This window comes from Gorilla gorilla, chromosome 6, assembly GCF_029281585.2.
Source record: "Gorilla gorilla gorilla isolate KB3781 chromosome 6, NHGRI_mGorGor1-v2.1_pri, whole genome shotgun sequence".
Lineage (NCBI taxonomy): Eukaryota > Metazoa > Chordata > Mammalia > Primates > Hominidae > Gorilla > Gorilla gorilla.
Genome location: NC_073230.2, coordinates 64,207,422 through 64,231,560, shown reverse-complemented (window position 1 = coordinate 64,231,560; position 24,139 = coordinate 64,207,422). Strand labels below are relative to the sequence as shown.

At 46.4% G+C, this 24,139-nt stretch overlaps 1 protein-coding gene across 3 annotated transcripts in view; it reads left to right on the top strand.

Annotated features, from left to right (window-relative positions):
- Window positions 1–24,139, top strand: part of PSPH (phosphoserine phosphatase) — a 40,145-nt gene that overhangs the window by 99 nt on the left and 15,907 nt on the right. Inside the window, exons 1-3 of one of the 3 annotated variants that reach the window (XM_063708114.1) lie at window positions 3–154; window positions 17,117–17,309; window positions 19,231–19,356. Coding sequence is in view for 1 of the 3 variants with exons in the window: in XM_063708113.1 (XP_063564183.1) it covers window positions 17,168–17,309 (142 nt within the window). In the remaining 2 variants the exon portion in view is untranslated. Of the gene's footprint in view, window positions 1–2; window positions 155–17,116; window positions 17,310–19,230; window positions 19,357–24,139 lie in introns of those variants that run through there. The other 2 variants (XM_063708113.1, XR_010134447.1) reach the window with 2 other exon arrangements.

Below are 24,139 nucleotides of genomic sequence, written 5' to 3'. Positions count from 1 at the left end.
AGAAAGCTGCAGGACTGGTGCGATGGGAGTTGAGACGTAAGAACCTGCCCGCCCGTAGGGCTCTGGATGCTGCTGAGGCCCGAGGCCCCTATGGCAGATGTGAAAATTCACCCTTGTAGAGTCATTCCTGCCTTTGAGCGGACTCCCTTTTAAGGTAAATTTCCAAAGAGCTCCACAATTGTTTCCAGTATCCAGTGTCCCGCCAAATACCAGGGATTCAGTAACACGTGGTATTTTACTTTATTTATTTTCTTTTTGTAAACACAGGGTCTCACTATGTTGCCCAGGGTGGTCTCAAACTCCTGAGCTCAAGTGATACTCCCTCCCGCCTCGGCCTTCCAAAGTGTTGGGATTACAGGCGTGAGCCACCGCGCCCGGCCGTATTTTATTTTTAATAAATAACGGAAATTGTTCTGAATTCAAAAGGCACCAAAGGGCATGTAGTGAAAATTAAATCTTCCTCCCACTTCTAGTTCGACACTAGAGACAAGCAAAGTTGCCCCTGGGTACTCTGAATTTTCGGAATGCTTTCTGAATTTATAAACTTACATATGAATATAATCATTTCCCCACACAAATGGCAATTCATAATACACACTGCAGGGTGTGTTATACTTTAAGTGTCTTGGAGATTGTGCCATATCAAGACTAATGGGAAGTTCTCGGTAACAGCTGCGTGATGTTCTTTGTAAGAATGACTCAACTAGGGGCCAGGGCTGGGTGGCTCACGCCTGTAATCCCAGCACTTTGGGAGGATGAGGCGGGGGCATCACTTGTGCCCGGGAGTTCAAGACCAGTCTGGGTAACATAGCGAGACTCCATCTATACAAAAAATACAAAAATTAGCCGGGCGTGGTGGTGCACGTCTGTGATCCCAGCTACTTGGGAGGCTGAGGTGGGAGGATCGCTGGAATCTGGGAGGCGGAGGTTGCAGTCAGCTATGATCTTGCCACTGCACTTCAGCCTGGGCTACGGAGCTGACCCTTTCTCAAAAAGAATGACACAACTAACCGGTCACCTACTGACTGATGTTTAAGTTGTTCGCAATCTGCTATTCAGACTGCAGTGAATATCTGGGTATATGATGCTCTTAGGTGGGTTTGTGTATTTGAGAATCACAAAAACATCTATATATGTGACTAGTAGCACTGCACGATAGAAGACTAGTGATTAGTTCCATAGGCATTACATGGTGTGTATGCAGATTTATTATAACTGCTGTTAAAAATGTTATGAGGAGGCCAAGCATGGTGGCGCACGCTTGTAATCCCAGTACTTTGGGAAGCTGAGGTGGGCGGATCACTTGAGGTCAGGAGTTCAAGACCATCCTGGCCAACATGGTGAAACCCCATCTCTGTAAAAATACATTAGCCTGGCCTGGTGGTGTGCATCTGTGATCCAAGCTACTTGGGAGGCTGAGGCATGAGAATTGCTTGAACTCAGGAAGCAGAGGTTGCAGTGAGCCAAGATCGTGTCACTGCACTCCAGCCTGGGCAACAGAGCGAGATTCCTCAAAATAATAATAATAATAATAAAGGCCAGGTACAGTGATTCACACCTGTAATCCCAGCATTTTGGGAGGCTGAGGCGGGTGGATCACCTGAGGTCAGGAGTTCGAGACCAGCCTGGCCAACATAGTGAAACCCGTCTCTACTAAAAATACAAAAATTAGCTGGTGGCGGCTGCCTGTAATCCCAGTTCCTCAGGAGGCTGAGGCGGGAGAATCACTTAAACCTGGGAGTTGGAGATTGCAGTGAGCGGAGACTGCATTACTGCACTCCAGCCTGGGCAACAACAGCGAGACTTGTCTCCCAGGCGACATCTGATGGAAGCATATTAAATACATAAATAGGTGTTCTTGATAAGGGGAAAAAACATTTTAAATAACATGTATAAGAAGTTCTCACTTTTGAAACATTTCCCATGGGTCTGTACAGGGAGGGGAACATCACACACGGGGACCTGTCAGGGGGTGGGAGCAAGGGGAGGGAGAGCATTAAGACAAATACCTAATGAAAGCGGGGTTTAAAATTAGAGGATGGGGGCTGGACGCAGTGGCTTACGCCTGTAATCCCAGCACTTTGGAAGGCCGAGGCGGGCCGATCACAAGGTTAGGAGATCGACACTATCCTGGCTAACACAGTGAAACCTCGTCTCTACTAAAAATACAAAAAAAAAAAAAAAATTAGCTGGGCATAGTGGCGGGTGCCTGTGGTTCCAGCTACTGGGGAGGCTGAGGTGAGAGAATGGCATGAATCCAAGAGGCGGAGCTTGCAATGAGCTGAGATGGAGCCACTGCACTCCAGCCTGGGCGACAGAGTGAGACTCTGTCTCAAAGAAAAAAACAACCACCAAAAAAACCCTAGAGGATGGGTTGAAGGGTGCAGCAAACCACCGTGGGATATGTATACCTATCTAACAAAACTGCTCATTCTGCACATGTATCCCTGAACTTAAAGCAAAAAAAGAAAAAAAAAAGCCAGGTGTGGTGGCACACGCCTGTAATCCCAGCTACTTGTGTGGCTGAGGTGGAATTGCTTGAACCCAGGAGGCGGAGGTTGCAGTGAGCCAGAATCACAGCACTGCACTCCCAGTCTTGGCGACAGAGTGAGACCTTGTCTCAAAAATGGAAGGAATTTGTAAAAAACAGAAGAATTCCCATACTCTACCCACAGATCCCCCAGTGTAAACATCACATTTAACCCAGGAATAAGAAATTACATTGATGCAGGATCCAATCTATAGATTTCATTCAAATTTTGCTAATTATGTCATGAATCTTCTATCTCTGGCCCAGGATTCTATTTATCCAAAATTACATTTCACATTTAGTTGTCATGTTCTTCAGTCTGGAACAGTTCTGCAATTTTTCAGTCTTTAATGATCTTGGCATTTTTTTGAATACTGGCCAGTTATTTTACAGACTGTCCCTTACTTTAGGGTTATTTGATGTTTCCTTATGATTTTTTTTTTTCAAATTTTTTAAAGACGGAGTGTTGCTCTTTTGCCCAGGCTGGAGTGCAGTGGCATGATCTCTGCTCACTGCAGCCTCCGCCTCCTCGGGTTCAAGTGATTCTCCTGTCTCAGCCTCCAGAGTAGCTGGGATTACAGGCACCCACCACCATGCCGGGCTAATTTTTGTACTTTTAGTAGAAATGGGGTTTCACCATGTTAGCCAGGCTGGTTTTGAACTCCTGACCTCAGGTGATTCTGCCTTGGCCTCCCAAAGTGCCGGGATTACAGGCATGAGCCACCACGCCTGGCCTGATGTTTCCTTATGTTTAAATGCAGATTATGGCCGGGCACAGTGGCTCACACCTGTAATCCCAGCACTTTGGGAGGCCAAGGCGGGCGGATCGTGAGGTGAAGAGATCGAGACCATCCTGGCCAACATGGTGCAACACCGTCTCTACTAAAAATACAAAAAATTAGCTGGGCGTGGTGGTGCACGCCTGTAATCCCAGTTACTCAGTAGGCTGAGGCAGGACAATCACTTGAACCCAGGAGGCGGAGATTGCAGTGAGTCAAGATCACGCCACTGCACTCCAGCCTGGGTGACAGAGCGAGACTCTTATCAAAAAAAAAAAAAAAAAAAAAGCAGGTTATTCATTTTTGGCAAGAACACCAGAGAAATTAACGTGTCCTTTTCAAGGCATCATAGGAAGAGTCACATGATGTCAGTTTTTCCCATTCCTGGTGATGTTAACTTTGTTCACTTGGTTAATATTTGCCAGATTGCTCTACTTTAAAGTTAGTAGTTTTTCTTTGTATTTAATAAGCATTTAATAAGCATCTTATGGGAAAATATGTGACTGTTCTGTTTTTCATCATAACAATGCCTACTAATTTAAGCATCCATTTTTTCTTTCTTTTTTTTTTTTTTTTGAGACAGGGTCTCACCCTGTCGCCCAGGCTGGAGTGCAGTAGCTCAATCACACAGCTTACTGCAGCCTGAACCTCCTGGGCTCAGCTTCCTATCTCAGCCTCTTGAGTAGCTGAGACTACAGACGTGCACCACTATGGCTGGCTAATTTAAAACTTTTTTTTTTTTTTCTGTAGAGAGAAGGTCATGCTATGTTGTCTGGGTGAGTTTCAAACTTCTGGGCTCAAGCAGTCCTCCTGCCTCAGCCTCCCAAAGTGCTGGGGTTACAGGCGTGAGCCACTGTACCCAGCCCATCAATAATTTTTGCCTGAAACAATTATTACTGTGATCTTTGTATTGAAAGTCCTCTGTGGATCTGTTGTGTGCTTACATGTCTTGCTGTGTGTGCCAAGAATGCAAGGCCCAAGAATGCTCTTTATCTGGGGCTTTTCTCAGGGTTGTTTATACAGCTGCTAATCTTCAGAGACAAGTTAATGTTTCTTCCTGGACAAAGAGCAGGCTTGCCCACTGCTTGGTATGAAAACAATAGATTTCAGCTGGGTGTAGTGGCTCATGTCTATAATCCTAGCACTTTTTTTTTTTTTTTTATGAGGTGGAGTCTCACTCTGCTCACTCTCACTCTGTTGCCCAGGCTGGAGTGTAGTGGTGCGATACCGGCTCACTGCAATCTCCACCTTCTGGGTTCAAGTGATTCTCCTGCCTCAGCCTCTTGAGTAGCTGGGACTACAGGCTCCCGCCACCATGCCCAGCTAATTTGTGTATTTTTGTAGAGACACGGCTTCACCATGTTGGCCAGGCTGGTCTCGAACCCTTGACTTCAGGTGATTTGTCCCCTCGGCCTCCCAAAGTCCTGGGATTACAGGTGTAAGCCACCGTGCAAAGCCATCCCAGCACTTTGGAAGGCCAAGGTGGGAGGATCCTTTGAGGCCAGGAGTTCAAGACCAGCCTAGACAACATGGTGAGACCCCATCTCTACAAAAATAAAACAATAAAACACCGAGGTGGGCAGATCACCTGAGGTCAGGAGTTCGAGACCAGCCTGACCAACATGGAGAAACTCCATCTCTACTAAAAAAATAGACAATTAGCCAGGCGTGATGGTGCATTCCTGTAATCCCAGCTACTCAGGAGGCTGAGGCAGGAGAATAGCTTGAACCCAGGAAGCAGAGGTTGCGGTGAGCCAAAATAGCGCCATTGCACTCCAGCCTGGGCGACGAGTGAAACTCTATCTCTAAAAAATAAAAAATAAATAAATAATAAAAACCAATAAAACAACAACAACAAAAGCAATAGATTCCCCGAGCTGAGTGTTCCTTAGCTGTGATCCAAACCCACCATCTTTGAGGCATCCATCTGGGCCACATTGTGTTACCCCATGGAAGTTGGAGGGAAAGGGGAACTGATGCAAATATCCTACTGCCCACACTGCTTGCTGTGCTGTAAGCAATAAAGTTCTTTGTCTCTGACACAGGAGACTTGTTTCTTTCTTTTTTTTTTTTTTTGAGACAAAGTCTTGCTCTGTCACCCAGGCTAGAGTGCAGTGGCATGATCTCGGCTCACTGCAGCTTCTGCTTCCTGGGTTTAAGCGATTCTTCTTGCCTCAACCTCCTGAGTAGCTGGGACTACAGGCATGCACCACCACACCCAGCTAATTTTTGTATTTTTAGTAGAGGTGGGGTTTCACCATGTTGGCCAGGATGGTCTCGATATCCTGACCTCATGATCCGCCTGCCTCGGCCTCCCAAAGTCCTGGGATTACAGGCCTGGAGCCACCGCGCCTGGCCAGGAGTCTTCTTTCTTAGACCACATCCATAAAACAAGCAAGAGGCTAACGTATTAGTTTGTAAGTAGGGTAAAGTCAAATCTCAGACCTAACCGTTTGCAAGTGGTAATTTTCTATTAATTTTTTCTTTTATATATTTTTTCGAGATAGAGTCTCACTCTGGTGCCCAGGCTGGAGTGCAGTGGCGCAATCACTGCTTACTGCAACCTCGACCTTCTGGGCTCAAGTGATCCACCATCGTGCCTGGCTAATTTTTTTTCAGAGACAAGTTCTCTGAAAAACTATGTTGCTCAGGCTGTTCTTGAACTCCTGGCCTCAAGTGATCCTCCCACTTTGGCCTACCAAATTGCTAGGATTACAGGAGTGAGCCACTGCACCTGGCCAACTTTCTCCTTTCATCATTCATTATACATTTATTGGTTGAAATTCTGCTGTAAGGAAGAACTTTCCCTTCTCCTCCATGAATAACTGAATGAATGAATTTGTATCAGTATGGATTCAAGAATTCTATTTTTTTTTTTTTTTTTTTTTTTGAGGCAGAGTTTCATTCTTGTTGCCCAGGCTGGAGTGCAATGGCACGATCTCAGCTCACTGCAGTCTCCACCTCCCGAGTTCAAGCAATTGTCCTGCCTCAGCCTCCCAAGTAGCTGGGATTACAGGCATGCACACAAGCATGCCCAGCTAATTTTGTATTTTTAGTAGAGATGGGGTTTCTCCATGTTGGTCAGGCTGGTCTCAAACTCCTAACCTCAAGTGATCTGCCTGCCTGGATTACAAGCATGAGCCACCACACCTGGCCCTTTTTTTTTCCAGTCTCAATGTGTCACCCAGGCTAAATAAAGTGCAGTGGCACAATCATTAGCTCACTGCAGCTTTTAACTCCTGGGCTCAAGTGATCCTCCCACCTCAGCCTCCCAAGTAGCTAGCCTCAAGCAATCCTCCTGCCTCAGCCTCCCAAAGTGCTGGGATTACAGGTGTCAGCCACCATGATTTACCTATTATCTGATTTCAGCCAGCAATGTTGTTTTTCTTAATATTATTCTTACACTGTTAATTAAATGTGATTTAAATAATCTTTTAACTCTCAGTTATTATAGATGAAACAGCCTGCAGAAACTCACCCTACTTCATTTATTCCATAATCTTTGTCCTCCTAATTTTTCTATTGCATCATTTCTATATTGTCAGAGTAGGTAACATTTACATTCTGTTTTTTCTCCCCCAAACCTGGGTTTGTTTAGTCTTAGTTTTGCAATGATGTACACTCAATGCTCTTGCTTGTCCCTTTGCTGAAGTTCCCTTTGCTATCCATTGGTGAGTAATGTTTATTCATTAGCAGTGTCCTCAAGAAAAATATTCCCATGGGAGGCCAGGCACAGTGGCTCATGCCTGTAATCCCAGCACTTTGTGAGGCCAAGGTAGACAGACCACCTGAGGTCAGGAGTTCAAGACCAGCCTTATCAACATGGAGAAACCCCGTCTCTACTAAAAATACAAAATTAGCCAGGCGTGTATTCCCAGCTACGCGGGAGGCTGAGGCAGGAGAATCACTTGAACCCACGAGGCAAAAGTTGCGGTGCACCAAGATCGCGCCATTGCACTTCAGCCTGGGCAACAAGACGAAACTCCATCTCAAAAAAAAGAAAAATATTCTCATGGGAAAAATATCCCCAGAATTCCTGTATGTTCAAAACTATCGTTTGTAGCCTTTGTGTGTGAATGATGGCTTGGCTTGTTTTAAAACAAAAAAATCACTGGCTCATAACTTTATTCATTTGTTTTTTTGAGACAGGGTCTTGCTCTGTTGCTCAGGCTGGAGTGCAGTGGCATGATCACAGCTCACTGCAGCTTCCACCCTGGAGCTCAAGCTATCCTCCCACCTTAGCCTCCCAACAGGTGTGCGCCACCACGCCCAGTGAATTTTTTTTGTTTTATTGTAGAGACAGGGGTTGGGGTGGGTGGCGGGGTTGGAGGGGGAGGGGGTCTCATGTTGCCCAGGCTGGTCTCGAACTCCTGACCTCCAGTGATCCTCCTGCTTTGGCCTCCCAAAGTGCTAGGATTACAGGTATGAGCCACCACGCCCAGCCTCTATATCTTTAAATATTTATTTATTTATTTATTTATTTATTTATTTTTAGAGATATGGGGTCTTACTCTGTTGCTGAGGCTAGCCGTGAACTCCTGGCCTCGTGTGATCCTCCTACCTCAGCCTACCTAGTAGCTGGGACTACAGGTTCAAGTCACCACACCCAGTTAAATACTTATTTGTTCTAATGTTTGGGTTATCTTCGTTGGAAATTTTAATTGTGCATGTTGGCTCTCTTTGGTCTGTCCTCTACAGCTGTCTTTTTTTTTTTTGAGATAGAGTCTCACTCTATTGCCCAGGCTGGAGTGCAGTGGTGCCATCTCAGCTCACTGTAACCTCCCCTTCCCAAGTTCAAGCAGTTTTCATGCCGCAGCCTCCTAGCTGGGATTACAGGCATGCACCACCTCCCCTCGCAAATTCTAATTTTTGTATTTTTAGTAGAGACAGGTTTCACCATGTTGGCCAGGCTGGTCTTGAACTCCCGATCTCAGGTGATCCACCAACCTTGGCCTCCCAAAGTGCTGGGATTACAAGCGTGAGGCACTGCACCCCGCCAACTATCATTTTTTCTCTAATTTCATTTAATTCCTTTTGTTTATATTATTTGCTTTTCTCATTTTTATCATCCATATTGGTTAATATATTTTTCATAGTGTCCACTTTTATTTTTCCTCTTTTTAGCTTCATATTCACTTCTGTGATGGTTATTTTACCTGTTTTTTGGAGATGGTGTCTCAATATGTTTCCTAGGTTGGATCTGAACGCCTAGGCTCAAGTGATCCTCCTGCCTCAGCCTCCTGAGTAGTTGGCATTATAGGCATGTGCCACCATGCCCAGTGTGATAGTTATGTGTTTTCCTTCTACATCCTTTTTTTTTTTTTCCCTTCTGAGACAGGGTCCCACTCTGTTGCCCAGGCTGGAGTGCGGTGGCACGAACATGTCTCACTGCAGCCTCAACCTCCTGGGCTCAAGCTTTCCTCCTGCCTCAGCCTCCTGTGTAGCTGGGACCACAAGCACTCGTCACCACACCTGGATAATTTTTTGATGTTTTGTAGAGACAGTGCTTCAGTTTGTTGCCTGTGCTGGTCTTGAACTCCTGGCCTCAAGCAATCCTTCTGCTTTGGCCTCCCAGATTGCTGAGATTACAGGTGTGAGTCACCGTGCCCGGCTCCCTTCTGCTTCTTTCCTGGATTTTGTCAGTTTTGTCTTGCCTTATTTTGTCATCTTTTCCATGAATCTCTATATTTGTATTTTTGTTTGTCCTTCTTGGAAATAATTCATTAAGTTTTTTTTCAGACAGATTTTTTTTTTTTTTTTTTTGAGACAGAATCTCGCTCTGTCGCCCAGGCTGGAGTGCGGGGATCTTGGCTCACTGTAAACCTCCGCCTCCCGGATTCAAGCGATTCTCCTGCTTCAGCCTCCCAAGTAGCTGGGATTACAGGTGCACGACACCACACCCTGCTAATTTTTGTAGTTTTAGTAGAGACGAGGTTTCACCCTGTTGGCCAGGCTGGTCTCGAACTCCTGACCTCAGGTGATCCACCAGCCTCGGCCACCCAAAGTGCTGGAATTACAGGCATGAGCCACTGTGCCCGGCCCGGATCTTTTTTTTTTGAGACAGAGTCTCGCTCTGTTGCCCAGGCTGGAGTGCCAGTGGCACAATCTCAGCTGACTGCAACCTCTGCCTCCCAGTTCAAGCAGTTCTCCTGCCTCAGCCTCAGGAATAGCTGGGATTGCAGGCATGCACTACCACACCGGGCTAATTTTTGTATTTTTATTAGAGACAGGGTTTTGCCATGTTGCCCCAGCTGGTCTTGAACTCCTGGCCTCAAGTGATCTGCCCACCTCGGCCTCCCAAAGTGCTGGGATTACAAGTGTGAGCCACCGTGCCCGGAGCATTCACACGTTTCTGATGTCTCTCCATGTCCAAATTTTCTCTTCTTACAAGGACACCGGTCACATTAGATTAGGGCTCACTCTGAACACCTCATTTTAACATAATCACCTCTTTAAAGACCTTGTCTCCAGGCCAGACTAGGTGGCTCATGCCTGTAATCCCAGCACTTCGGGAGGCCTAGGCAGGCAGATCACAAGGTCAAGAGATCGAGACCATCCTGGCCAACATGGTGAAACCCCATCTCTACTAAAAATACAAAAATTAGCTGGGCATGGTGGCAGGCACCTGTGGTCCCAGCTATTTGGGAGGCTGAGGCAGAAGAATCGCTTGAACCTGGGAGGCAGAGGTTGCAGTGAGCTGAGATTGTGCCACTGCACTCCAGCCTGGGCCACAGAGCGAGATTCTGTCTCAAAAAAAAAAAAAAAAGAGAGAGAGAGATAGAGTCTTGCTATGATAATCAAGCTGGTCTTGCATTCCTGGGCTCAAGCAATCCTCTCACCTTGGCCTCCCAAAGTGTTTGGATTACAGGCGTGAGCTTCTGTGCTGGCCAAAACAGAATGTTAGAGACACACATTGAATTTACTTGGAAGGCTGATTGTTTTCCCACACCCTCCCTAGGAGGGTGAGCTGGGTGTTGGGACCTTAACTCTGCCCATAAGATGTTCAGGCCAGGAGAGATGCCCTTTACCCCTTGGGTTACAAGGGTTTCCACTCCCTTTCTGCTTGATTGAGGCTTGCCCTCAGTTCTTTGTATCCCTGCTCTGCTCTGCTTGTTTCAAACAACATATTTTTGCACTGTGGCATGAACAGCTCATCTTCAGAGAGTCTGTTTTTGCTGGTGTTTTCTGGGGTCTGCATGTGCCTCTTCCCATGTAACTTTGGTAGCCCTTGTGCAGGTCTTGGAGTTTCCAGTGACTTTTTGTCTTCTAGTTTTGTTGAATATGGGATTTCTGCCTCATTCCCCCCCTCACCACCATATCTCCCTATCACTTTGCATAATTTCTAGGAGGAGGAAGGGGACAATTCAGTCAAATATTGCCACACTTCTTATACTATAATCATATCGCTTTGTAATACAAATTTCTCCCACTTTTTCCATTATGAGATTAAAGATAGCTCACACCAAAATCCCATCGCTTGAACCCAGAAGGCAGAAATTGTAGTGTGTTGAGATTACACCACGGAACTCCAGCCTGGACAGAGACAGAGCCAGACCCTGTCCCAAAAAAATAAAAATAAAAAAGTAAATAAATGAATAATGTTTCCTTTTTTATATAGATATATAGACATAGATATATAACCATATATCATACCTGGATATAGACACACATAGAGATTTCTTTGTTAAAAAATGGCTCAAACGATATATACATTCTGCAAATTCCTTTATTCATGTGACATATCATGGGCATATTTCCATGGCATGACTTATTTTGAATGCCAATGTTTATATTAAATCACATTTCAAACTGTGTTCACTGTGTTCTTTCAAGACATTTATATTATTTTAATGTATTGGTATTTTTTTTCTTTTTTTGATGGAGTCTTGCTCTGTCACCCAGGCTGGAGTGCAGTGGCACGATCTCAGCTCACTGCAAGCTCTGCCTCCCAGGTTCACGCCATTCTCCTGCCTCAGCCTCCCAAGTAGCTGGGACTACAGACGCCCGCCACCACGCCCGGCTAATTTTTTTGTATTTTTAGTAGATATGGGGTTTCACCATGTTAGCGAGGATGGTCTTGATCTCCTGACCTCGTGATCCGCCCACCTCGGCCTCCCAAAGTGCTGGGATTACAGGCGTGAGCTACTGCGCCCAGCCATATATTGGTATTTTTTTTTAATTTTTTTTTTTTTTTTTGAGACAGAGTCTTTCTCTGTCACCAGGTTGGAGTGCAGTGGTGCAATCTCGGCTTACTGCAACCTCTGCTTCCTGGGTTCAAGCGATTCCCCTGCTTCAGCCTCCCAAGTAGGTGGGACTACAGGCACGTACTACCATGCCCAGCTAATTTTTTGTATTTTAGTAGAGATGGGCTTTCACCATGTTGGCCAGGATGGTCTCGATCTCCTGACATCGTGATCTGCCTGCCTCGGCCTCCCAAAGTGCTGGGATTACAGGTGTGAGCCACCGTGCCCGGCCAGCAATGTATTGGTATTTAACGTATTGATAAGAAATATTACAATTGTTAGCAAATATTTTATACACACAAATATAAAAAGCATCTGTATACCTACCATCCTACTTAAAGGAAAATTATTATAATATCATTGATTAACTACATACCTTTTCTCAATCTCATTTCCTTTCTTACTTTCAGAAGTAACTACTGTCCTGAATTTTATGTTGTAAATTATCATTTATGACATAATGATAGTCTCTTTTTAAAGTTTCCAGTGGCTATTGGAGCATCACAGTAACTGAGAATGTTCACAGTACTGCTGTGAGAATTCTTATATATGTGTCATTTTTTTTTTGAGACAGAGTTTTGTTCTTGTTGCCCGGGTGGGTATGCAATGGCATGATCACAGGTCACTACAACCTCTGCCTCCCGGGTTCAAGCGATTATCTTGCCTTGGCCTCCTGAGTAACCAGGATTACAGGTATGCACCACTATACCCAGCTAATTTTGTATTTTTAGTGGAGACGGGGTTTCTCCATGTTGGTCAGGCTGGTCTTGAACTCCTGACCTCAGGTGATCTGCCCGCCTCAGCCTCTCAAAGTGCTGTGATTACAGGTGTGAGCCACTGCACCCAGCCTCTTTTTTTTCTTTTTTTTGGGGGGCGGAGTCTCACTCTGTCACCCAGGCTGGAGTGCAGTGGCGTGATCTTAGCACAGCCTCAACCTCCCAGGCTCAAGCCATCCTCCCACCTCAGCCTCCCAAGTACCTGGGATTCGAGGTGTGTGCCTTGAGGTGTGTGCAAGTCCAGCTAATTTTGTTTATTTTTTGTACAGATTAGGTCTTAATATATTGCCCAGGGTGGTCTTGAACTCCTGGGCTCAAGTGATCCTCCCACCTAGGCCTCCCAAAGTGCTAGGATTAGAAGCATGAGGCACCACACCCAGCTTACTCATGCAAGTTTCTCCTGAGTGTCTTCCTCAGGTGGGATTGCTGGGTCATAGAAACTGCACGTGTTCAATGTTTTTTGTCTGTTTGTTTTTTAGACGGAGTCTCGCTTTATCGCCCAGGCTGGAGTGCAGTGGCGCGATCTCCGCTCACTGCAAGCTCCGCCTCTTGGGTTCATGCCATTCTCCTCCCTCAGCCTCCCAAGTAGCTGGGACTGCAGGCACCCACCACTACGCCTGGCTAATTTTTTTTTTTTTTTGTATTTTTTGTATTTTTAGTAGAGACGGGGTTTCACCGTGTTAGCCAGGATGGTTTCCATCTCGTGACTTTGTGATCTGCCCTCCTCGGCCTCCCAAAGTGCTGGGATTACAGGTGTGAGCCACCGCACCTGGCCGCATGTGTTCAATGTTACTGAATAACACCATATTGTTTTCCAGAGGGCTTGTTCCAATTTACTATACTTTAGAAGGCTATTAGCACTGAATGACTTATAAAAAGAGTACATGATTCTAACATAATTAGCCATGAGAAAATTTGTGGCTGGGCACGGTGGCTCACTCTTGTAATCCCAGCACTTTGGGAGGCCAAGGCGAGTGGATCACCTGAGGCCAGGGGTTCAAGACCAGCCTATCCAACATGGTGAAACCCCGTCTGTACTAAAAATACAAAAATTAGCCGGGCATGGTGGTGCATGCTTGTAATCCCACCTACTTGGGAGGCTGAGGCAGGAGAATCACTTGAACCCAGGAGGCAGAGGTTGCAGAGAGCCAAGATCACGCTACTGCACTCCAGCCTAGGTGACAGAGCAAGACTCCATCTCAAAAAAAAAAAAAAAAAAAAAAAAAATTTGTTAGCTTATAAAAATGTGATCTATAGAAAACCTTTCAGAGCTGGGTAAAGTGGATCACACTTGGGCTTGAGCCCAGGAGTTGGAGACCAATGAGACCCAGACTCTACTAAACATAAAAACCAGCCTGGTGTGGTGGCACACACCTGTGGTCCAACCTACTCAGAAGGCTGAGGCAGGAAGATTGCTTGAGCCCAGGAGTTCGAAGCTTCAGTGAGCTATGATCGTGCCACTGCACTCCAGCCTGGGTTACAGTGAGACCCTGCCTCAAAAGAAAAAAAAAAAAAAAAAAGGAAAGAAAACCTTTCCGGAACAGTAGTATGACCTGTATTACTTTTGACTAACCAATTGTGATTAAAACTTTGCAAAATAATTTGCTAATATTTTTATTACACCTTCGTTATGCTGTATTGTATTTGGTTCTTATGTGCTATTATTCCAGTAATTATGCCTTTGCCTTCATTATGCTGTATTGTATTTGGTTCACATGTCCTATCATTCCACTAAGAACAGCAATGAAGCTTTTTTTTTTTTTTTTGAAACAGAGTCTGGCTTTGTCACACAGGCTGGAGTGCAGTGGTGTAATCTCAGTTCACTGCAACCTCTGCCTCCCGGGTTCAAGTGATTCTCCTGCCTCAGCCTCCTCAGTAGCTGAGATTACAGGCGCCTGCCATCAGGCCTGGCTCCTTTTTGTATTTTTAGTTGAGATGGGGTTTCGCCATGTTGGCCAGGCTGGTCTCGAACTCCTGACCTCAGGTGATCCTCCCGCCTCAGCCTCCCTAAGTGCTGGGATTACAGGCATGAGCCACTGTGCCCGGCCTGATGAAGCATATTTTAATCTGTTTCACAGTTTTGCCTTGTCTGGCAAGATTACCTCCTGGTTGTTACACTTGTATGTGACCACTCATTAGTGTCTTCTAGGCAACTATATATATATATTTTTAATCTGATGCGCTCTAGCAAAACAATGTCTACAATACAGCCATCTCATGCCCACAAGTATCAGTATAGGTGTGAATGTGAGGTGGATTCCAGGACCATGAAGAGGTGGCAGATTTTAATTAATTAACTAATTAATTTTTCAGAGACAAGGGCTTGCTCTGTTACCCAGACTGGAGTACAGTGGCATGATCACGGCTCACTGTAACCTCGAAATCCTGGGCTCAAATGATCCTCCCGCCTCAGCCTCCCAAGTAGCTGGGACTATAGGCATGCACCACCACACCCAGCCAGATTTTAGTAAATATAAATATTTTATCTGAAATTTTTAAGAATATTTAATATTTTAAAGAATACTTAATATTAAACATTTATGAAATACAAATAATAGCATAAGTTAACTCTTCTAGCCTTCCACATTTACTTACTTGAGTTTCTTTTCACCTCAAAAATTCTGTTACCACTTACACTTAGATACAAACATTTGGTGTTTAACATTTTGTTTCTTTTATTATGCTTTTTATTTGTTTATTTGTGGTTTTTTTTGAGATGGATTCTCGCTCTGTTGCCCAGGCTGGAGTGCAGTGGCATGATCTCGGCTCACTGCAACCTCTGCCTCCCAGGTTCAAACGATTCTTCTGCCTCAGCCTCCCGAGTAGCTGGGATTATGCATGCACCACCATGCCAGGCTAATGTTTATATTTGTAGTAGAGATGGGGTTTCAACTTGTTGGCCAGGCTAGTCTTGAACTCCTGGCCTCAGATGATACGCCCACCTCGGCCTCCCAAAGTGCTGAGATCACAGGCGTGAGCCAAGGTGCCCGGCCTATTATGCTTTTTAAAAAACTACTGCAGGCTGGGCATGGTGGCTCATGCCTGTAATCCCAGCACTTTGGGAGGCCGAGGTGGGCAGATCATTTGAGGTCAGGAGTTTGAGACCAGCCTGGCCAACATGGTGAAACCCCATCTCTACTAAAAATACAAAAATTAGCTGGGCACAGTAGTGTGCGCTTGTAATCCCAGCTACTGGGGAGGTTGAGGCAGGAGAATCGCTTGAACCCAGGAGGCGGAGGTTGCAATGAGCTGAGATAGCACCACTGCACTCCAGCCTGGGCAACAGAGTGAGACTCAGTCTCAGGGGAAAAAAAAATTGTGTTTTGGTAGGGAGGGTCCCGTAGCTAAGGGTAGAGATGCTGTGACCAAGTGTCCTGCCCCAGGGATTGCATCCTCTGCGTGGGTGAGCATCTTAGAGTGAGCCTGGAGTGCAGACTGTCAGCCTTTGAGGTTTCAGGTTGTGTTTTTGAGTGGATCTCAATGCCCAGCTCCAGCCAGCTAACTCCAGTGGTAAATGTTTGGGGGAAACACCCCTTATTTGTTGTAGTTAACATACAAGGAGCTGGGCAAGTGACACATGGAATAATTTTTTTTTTAAATGGAGTCTCACTCTGTTGCTCAGGCTGTAGTGCAGTGGCACGATCTTGGCTCACTGCAACCTCCTCCCCCCACCCGGGTTCAAGCAATTCTCCTGCCTCAGCCTACCAAGTAGCCGGGACTACAGGCATGCACCACCATGCCCCGCTAATTTTTGTATTTTTGCTGGAGACGGAGTTTTGCCATGTTGGCCAGGCTGGTCTCGAACTCCTGACCTCAGGTGATCCGCTTGCCTCAGCCTCCCAAAGTGCTGGGATTACATGTTTGAGCCACCGCGCCTGGCCAGAAAATTTTTAAAAAGAAATAGGCCGGGCGCAGTATCTCACATCTGTAATCCCAACACTTTAGGAGGCCAAGGAGGAAGGATCGCTTGAGCCCAGGTGTTTGAGCCCAGCCTGGGAAACACAGTGAGACCCCCCCCATCTCTATTTAAAAACATAAATAAAAATTAAAAATAAAAGTAAGGTGCAAAGACTCATTTTGTTACTCATGGTTGCATTTTAATTAAGAATATAAGTAGTCTTGGCCGGGCGTGGTGGCTCACGCCTATAATCCCAGCACTTTGGGAGGCCAAGGCGGGAGGTCAGGAAATCGAGACCATCCTGGCTAACACGGTGAAACCCCGTCTCTATTAAAAAATACAAAAAATTAGCCGGGCGTGGTGGCGGGCGCCTGTAGTCCCGGCTACTTGGGTGGCTGAGGCAGGAGAATACCGTGAATCCAGGAGGCGGAGCTTGCAGTGAGCCGAGATCGTGCCACTGCACTCCAGCCCAGGCGACAGAGCGAGACTCCGTCTCAAAAAAAAAAAAAAAAAAAAAAAAAGAATATATGTAGTCTTTGAAGTTCTTTTGGGACCTACACTGCTGCAAGCGTATAATGCCAAACGTGGATTTCAAAAGAGGCCCCCCGACGGAGATTTCATTAATTGCTAAATCAGTGCAGCAGTCCCTTGCTTCCCTCACCTATCCTTATCCTAAGTGGTGGTGGCGGCAGCGCGGAGCAGCTTCTGAAGGTCCGGGAGCTCTTTTCCTCTGCAAAGCGGAGGTGCTACAGGCACCGTGCACCTCTCAGACTGCAGGGGCTGAGCCCCCGGAGGAGGAGGGGGCTGGTTCAGGGAGCCCCTCCCCTGGGGCGGGGCCAAATCGTCCTCCCAGCCCGGCTTTGCAGAGCAGAGAGATCTGGTGTCTCCAGTTTACAGAAGCACTTGCAGAACTCATCAGAAGCCACCCCGCTTATCAGCAGATCTCAAGAGAGCGTCCGGTGGAGGCCCTGGGTCTGCACAGCTCACCTCCCTGGGAACTGCTCGCCCGAGCGTTGGAGCCGGCGCTGGCCCCTGCAGCCGGAAGGTTGCAGCCGCAGGAGCCCCGGAGGCCCAGGACACAGGGTAAGTCCCGGCTTGTGCCTTCCCTGCGCCCAACTTTCAGATTTTGCCCACTTTCCTTTTCCTCTTCCAGGCTTCCTCTCTGAGTCTACGTTTCTTCTTAATCGCGTAGGCAGATCATTTCCTAAAATCTCCAGGCTTTCTTTTCATTGATTTATTTTTTGGGTAGCTTCACTTGTCTAATCTTACAGCAGCTGCCTGTTGCCAAACAGCATGAATGAATGATGCAATCCTACACAGGAGCACCCTTAGTGCAAGATTGGAACAATCCCCAAACTCAGAGTTGAAGTGTCCGACTTTGTCTTCTTTCCCATTAGAATTAGAATTTTAAAATAAGTACTTACCAGATACATTGTTATAACGATACAGCCTTAAGTTGGGAATTAAATAAATCATGCTTTCATTCATTAAATATATTTATTTTCTTTTCTTTTTTTTATTTTTATTTATTTATTTATTTATTTCAGACAGAGTCTCGTTCTGTCGCCCAGGCTGGAGTGCAGTGGTGCGATCTCGGCTCACTTCAACCTCCGCCTACAGGGTTCAGGGGATTCTCCTGCCTCAGCCTCCTGAGTATCTGGGTGCCCGCCATCATGCCTAACTAATTTTTTAATTTTTGTATTTTTAGTAGAGACAGGGTTTCACCATGTTAGCCAGGCTGGTCTCAAACTCCTGGCCTCAAGCGATCCACCCGCCTCCACGTCTGCCTCCCAAAGTGCTGGGATTACAGGCATGACCACTGTACCTGGTCACTATATTTTCTTTATGTATGATTTGCATATTATTACTTTTTAAATATTTGATGACTGATATTGGAATGAGGATCAGGGAGGAAAATAATAAAATCCAAGATTTCTGTATTACCGTGCCGGGTAGGTTTTCAATATCATGACCATATAGCCCTGTCACTTTCATGTCGGTGAAACAAAGTAGTCAGGACTTTTAAAATTTTCAAATGATTTAATATATGCCTGATACCTACCCTCCTTTCCTTCCTTCTTTTCTTTTTTTTTTTTTTTTAAGAGACAGGGTCTTACTTGGTCACCCAGGCTAGAGTGCAGCGGTGCAATCATAGCTCATTGGAATCTCAAACTCCTGAGCCCAAACTCCTGCCTCAGCCTCCCAAGTAGCTGGGACTACAAATACGCACCACCATGCCTGGCTCATTTATTTTATTTTTTGTGGAGATGGCATTTCACTATGTTGCCCAGGCTTATCTTGAACTCCTGGGCTCAAGCAGTCCTCCCTCCTCGGCCTCCCGAAGTGCTGGGATTACAGGTGTGAGTCCCCATGCCCGGCCTTTTTTTTTTTTTTTTGAGACGGAGTCTCACTCTGTCACCCAGGCTGAAGTGCAGTGGCACGATCTCAGCTCACTGCAAGATCTGCCTCCTGGGTTCATGCCATTCTCCTGCCTCAGCCTCCCGAGTAGCTGGGACTACAGGTGCCCAGTACCACGCCTGGCTAAATTTTTTTTGTATTTTTGGTAGAGACGGGGTTTCGCCATGTTAGCCAGGATGGTCCTAATCTCCTGACTTCGTGATCCGCCCTCCTTAGCCTCCCAAAGTGCTGGGATTACAGGTGTGAGCCATCATGCCCGCCCGAGTCTGCTTCTTTGTCTATGCATTTAGTTCTCCTAAGAGATTCTCTTTCCCTCTCCCTTGTCTTTGTACCCTGCTAATCAGGTGTACATGATTTCCTATCAGACCTGAACCTTGCAGAATTGAAGCCATAGAAGAGTATGTTGACTCTACAGTGCTTGAAGGGGGGTAGGAGTAAAGCATTTCCCAGAGGAAGCAGTCTTAGGAAATTTTGCCTCTGACCCATTTTTGTGCCAGTCCCGCCAGGAGAGAGAGTGAAGCCAGTCTCCCTCTTTCCTGTTTTGTGTGTGGACTTCGATGTTCATTTCCTCATTCTCTCTTTCTAGGCTCTTACTCTTACAGAATCCACAGGTCTTTCTTGAGGAAATCTGTAGACAGAACTTTGTGCTGCGTTTTTACCTAGGGAAGGAACAGAAGAGTGTCGTCTCCTAGAAATCTAGCACTGGAGAAACGTGAGTCTGATTTGCCTTTTCTTGGTTTTGTTTTGGTTTTTTGCTGTCATTGTAATGTTTTTTATGCATTGAACTGTTACACGTTTGTCTATCTGCTAGCAGTTTACTCTTTTTTGAGACAGAGTCTTGCTTTGTCGCCTAGGCTGGAGTGCAGTGGCGCAATTTTGGCTTACTGCAACCTCCACCTCCTGGGTTCAAGTGATATCTCCTGTCTCAGCCTCCTGAGTAGCTGGGATTACAGGTGCGGGCCACCACACCTGGCTAATTTTTGTATGTTTAGTAGAGACAGGGTTTTGCCATGTTAGCCAGGCTGGTCTCGAACTCCTGACCTCAGGTCATCCATCCACCTCGGCCTCCCAAAGTACTGGGATTACAGGCATGAGCCACTGCACCCGGCCAGCAGTTTACTCCTCACCTGAATTTTAAAAATTGATGTCAACTATGTGGCATGCAGAAGATCTCAGCTTCCCAGAATAGCTGGTTATATTACATATCATTTCAACTTTTATTTTAGCTTTAAGGAGTACATGTGCAGGTTTGTTACATGGGTATATCACATGATGCTGAAGTTTGGGGTACAATTGATCCCATCACCCAGGGTTTGAGCGCAGTACCCAGTAGGTAGTTTCTCAGTCCTTGCCCTCCTTCCCCTGCCTTCTTGTAGTCCTCAGTTTTTTGTTGTTGTTGTTTTTTGTTTTCACAGAGTCTCGCTCTGTCACCCAGGCTGGAGTACAATGGTGTGATCTCGGCTCACTGCAACCTCCACCTCCAAGGTTCAAGTGATTCTCCTGCCTCAGCCTCCTGAGTAGCTGGGATTACAGGTGCCCACCACCATGCCTGGCTAATTTTTGTATATTTAGTAGGGACAGCATTTCACCATGTTGGCCAGGCTGGTCTTGAACTCTTGATCTCAAGTGAGTTGCCCGCCTTGGCCTCCCAAAGTGCTGGGATTACAGGTGTGAGCCACCGCACCTGGCCATCACTGTATGTTTTTCCCGTCTTTGTATCCTCATGTACCCAGTTTAGCTCCCACTTATAAGTGAGAACATGTGGTATTTGGTTTTCTGTTCCTGCGCTAATTCACTTAGGATAACGGCCTCCAGCTGCATCTGTGTTGCAGCAAAGGACATGTTTTCATTCTTTTTTATGGCTGTGCTGGCTTTTTTTTTTTAGGCCGGGCATGGTGGCTCACACTTTGGGAGGCCAAGGTGAGCTCCCAGCACTTTGGGAGGCCGAGGTGAGCAGTTCACCTGAGGTCAGGAGTTCAAGACTAGCCTGTCCAACATGGTGAATCCCCATCTCCACTAAAAATACAAAAATTACCTGGGTGTGGTGGCGCACACTTCTGATCCCAGCTATTCGGGAGGCTGAGGCATGAGAATCACTTGAACCCGGGAAGCAGAGATTGCAGTGAGCCAAAATCATACCACTGCACTCCAGCCTGAGTGACAGAGCAGGACTCCATCTCTAAACAAAAGATAAAATAAAATATAGTGTAAGTGCATGTGCTGGGGATCCCAGCCCTTGTTACAGGGAACCTCTTTGACTCTCCTCTGATTCAGAACCTTTTCAGAATCTACTGTGTACTCTTTTTTTTTTCTTTTTTTTTTTTTTTGAGATGGAGTCTCGCTCTGTCGCCCAGGCTAGACTGCAGTGTAGCACAATCTCGGCTCACTGCAACCTCTGCCTCCCAGGTCCAAGCAATTCTCCTGCCTCAGCCTCCCCAGTAGCTGGAACTACACACACGTGCCACCACGCCCGGCTATACTTTGTACTCTTTCAATGCCCGGGGACCTGAACAAATTTATCCCTACTACCAAAGCAAATAAGCTTGGTTCTCGCAACTATGCGTGACCTTCACAACTCTGTACAGGCTTTTATTTTTTCTTACACAGGTGAAGATAAGAGGTCAGTCCTAACAAGGTGAAGGAAGTAAGGTGATCTTAGAAGGCTCTTGAAAGATACAGAGATTGAGAAGTTGGGAAAGCATTTCTTTGGGCAAGGAGATTTTTCCTCTTGTCCAAAATCAGACCTCTGAAGGCTGGCCCTGCAGGAAAGCTTGCTTTTGTACTTTGGAACTAGGGATGAGAAGGCCTTGTCAGCAGTGGCTTTTTTTTTTTTTTTTTTTTAATCAGTTGGTCCTTTGCTTGCCAAGAGATGAACTAGCTGGGGCCAGCCAGGCAGAAGTTCTGTTCTGAGCTGCAGAAGGCAGTGGTCCGGATGGGACCTGGGAGCTGCTGTGTCTGAGAATCTGAGAATAGACCTTCCCACCAGCATGTCTTCTACCCTGGCCCTGCCCTCTCCCTCCCTGTTAGAGCCAAATACGAAGAATCCAGAGTCCATTCTCTGGCAATGATTTTTCTGTGTGTGGAATTCTAATGTACACAATTTACTTTGAAGCAACTGACCTTACTCAGCAGACTTTTTTCCCCTATAGCCACGAGAATTTTAAATACACATAGATTGTGAGTCACTCCTGGTGGAGACAATGAAAAGAGGAGGAAATTGGCCAGGCTTGGTGGCTCACACCTGTCATCCCAGCACTTTGGGAGGCCGAGGCAGGTGAATCACTTGAGGTCAGGAGTTTGAGACCAGCCTGGCCAATATGGTGAAACCCCATCTCTACTAAAAATGCAGAAGAATTAGCCAGGCGTGGTGGCAGGCACCTGTAATTCCAGCTACTCAGGAGGCAGGAGAATCGCTTGAACCCGGGAGGCGGAGGTTGCAGTGAGCCAAGATCACATCACTGCACTCCAGCCTGGGTGACAGAGTGAGACCCCATCTCAAAAAAAGTAAAAATAAAAATTAAGAAGGAGGAAATCAAAAGTGTACAGGGAGGTACACCATTTTGCAGAGCAGGATGGGAAGAGCTAAAAGGAGCTGTGGCCGAGTTTGCTCTGCTGCCCAATCAAGCAGGGAGGGAGTTGATACTCTTGTAACCCAATGGGTGAAGGCCATCTCCCCTGGCCTGACCATTTCATGGGCAGAGTTAAGGTCCTAAAATCCAGCTCAGTCTCCTAGGGAGGGTGTGGAAAAAGAATCAGCCTTCCAAGTAAATTCATTGTAAAGTGAGTCTCTAACATTCTATTTTGGCCAGCACGGTGGCTCACACTTATAATCCCAGCACTTTGGGAGGCTGAGATGGGAGGATCATTTGAGGCCAGGAATTCAAGACCAGCCTGGGTAACATAGTGAGACCTCATCTCTACAAAAATAATAATAATAGTAACTGAGCTGGGTGTGGTGGTGCGTGCCTGTGGTCTCTGCTACTCAGGAGGCTGAGGCAGGAGGATCACTTCACCTAGGAGGTTGAGGCCACAGTGAGCTATGATTATACCATTGGCACTCCAGTGTGGGCAACAGAGTGAGACCTTGTCTCTAAAAAAAGCCAAAAATATTCTGTTTTCTCCTTGGGACCACGTTACAACCCAGGAGGCAGGTGTCAACAATTCTGAGCTGTAAGTCAGGCCTAGTGTTCAGCTGGGGATGTGTAAATCAGTTCTCACTTTTAGTGAAGGAAATATACCTTTCCTTTCAAACTCAAGGCTGATGGTCTTGCTTTTTTTTTTTGAGACAGGGTCTCACTCTGTCACCCAGGCTGGAGTGCTGTGGCCTGATCTCAGCTCACTGCACCCTTGAACTCCTGGACTCAAGCCATCCTCCCACCACAGGCTCTTGACTATCTGGGACCACAGGCATGCACCACCATGCCCCACATTTTTTTTTTTTTTTTTTAGAGAAAGAATCTTACTGTGTTCTCAAGAACTGATCTCAAACTCCTGGGCTCAAGTGATCCTGCTGTCTTAGCCTCCCAAAGTGCTGGGATTATTACAAGTGTGAGCCACTGCACTTGGCCAATCTCATTGAAACTATTGCTAGTGTCAGTGGTTGGAAAGAGGTTCAAGTACCTGGTTTGCCTTTTTTTTTTTTTTTTTTGAAATGGAGTCTTGCTCTTGTCGTCCAGGCTGGAGTGCAGTGGTGGGATCTCGGCTCACTGCAACCTCCACCTCCCGCGTTCAAGCAATTCTCCTGCCTCAGCATCCTGAGTAGCTGGGATTACAGGCACCCGACTAATTTTTGTACTTTTGGCCAGGGTGGTCTCGAACTCCTGACCTTGTGATTCGCCTGCCTTGGCCTCCCAAAGTGCTGGGATTACAGGCGTGAGCCACCTCTCCCGGCCAAAGTAAGTGGTTTTTCAAACATAGCCGGTAATTATTTGTCTAATCATTTCGACAAGACTGGAAACCTCTTGAAGATGGCACCCATGCATTATGCATTCCTCTTTGGGTCTTGTGTCAGGGTCCCTGGGGACCTGGCTTTGAGATTCTGGTGCCCATCAGTCATTCTCAGGAGCATTGCCCATTCTTAGTTATGTTGTGTTGCCTCATCATCTTCTTTTTTTTTTTTTTTTTTTGAGACAGAGTTTCGCTCTTGTTGCCCAGGCTGGAGTGCAACAGCGCAATCTCGGCTCGCCGCAACTTCTGCCTCCCGGGTTCAAGCAATTCTCTTGCCTCAGCCTCCTGAGTAGCTGGGATGACAGGCATGTGGCACCATGCCCAGCTAATTTTGTATTTTTAGTAGAGACGGGGTTTCACCATGTTGGTCAGGCTGGTCTCGAACTCCCGACCTCAGGTGATCCACCCGCCTCAGCCTCCCAAAGTGCTGGGATTACAGGCATGAGCCACCGCGCCCGGCCTTCTCATGCACCTTCTTAAAAAGTTCTTTAGCTTATCCCACTTATCTCATTTTAGCTCCTCTTACACCATTTGTCTGTTTCTGGCTT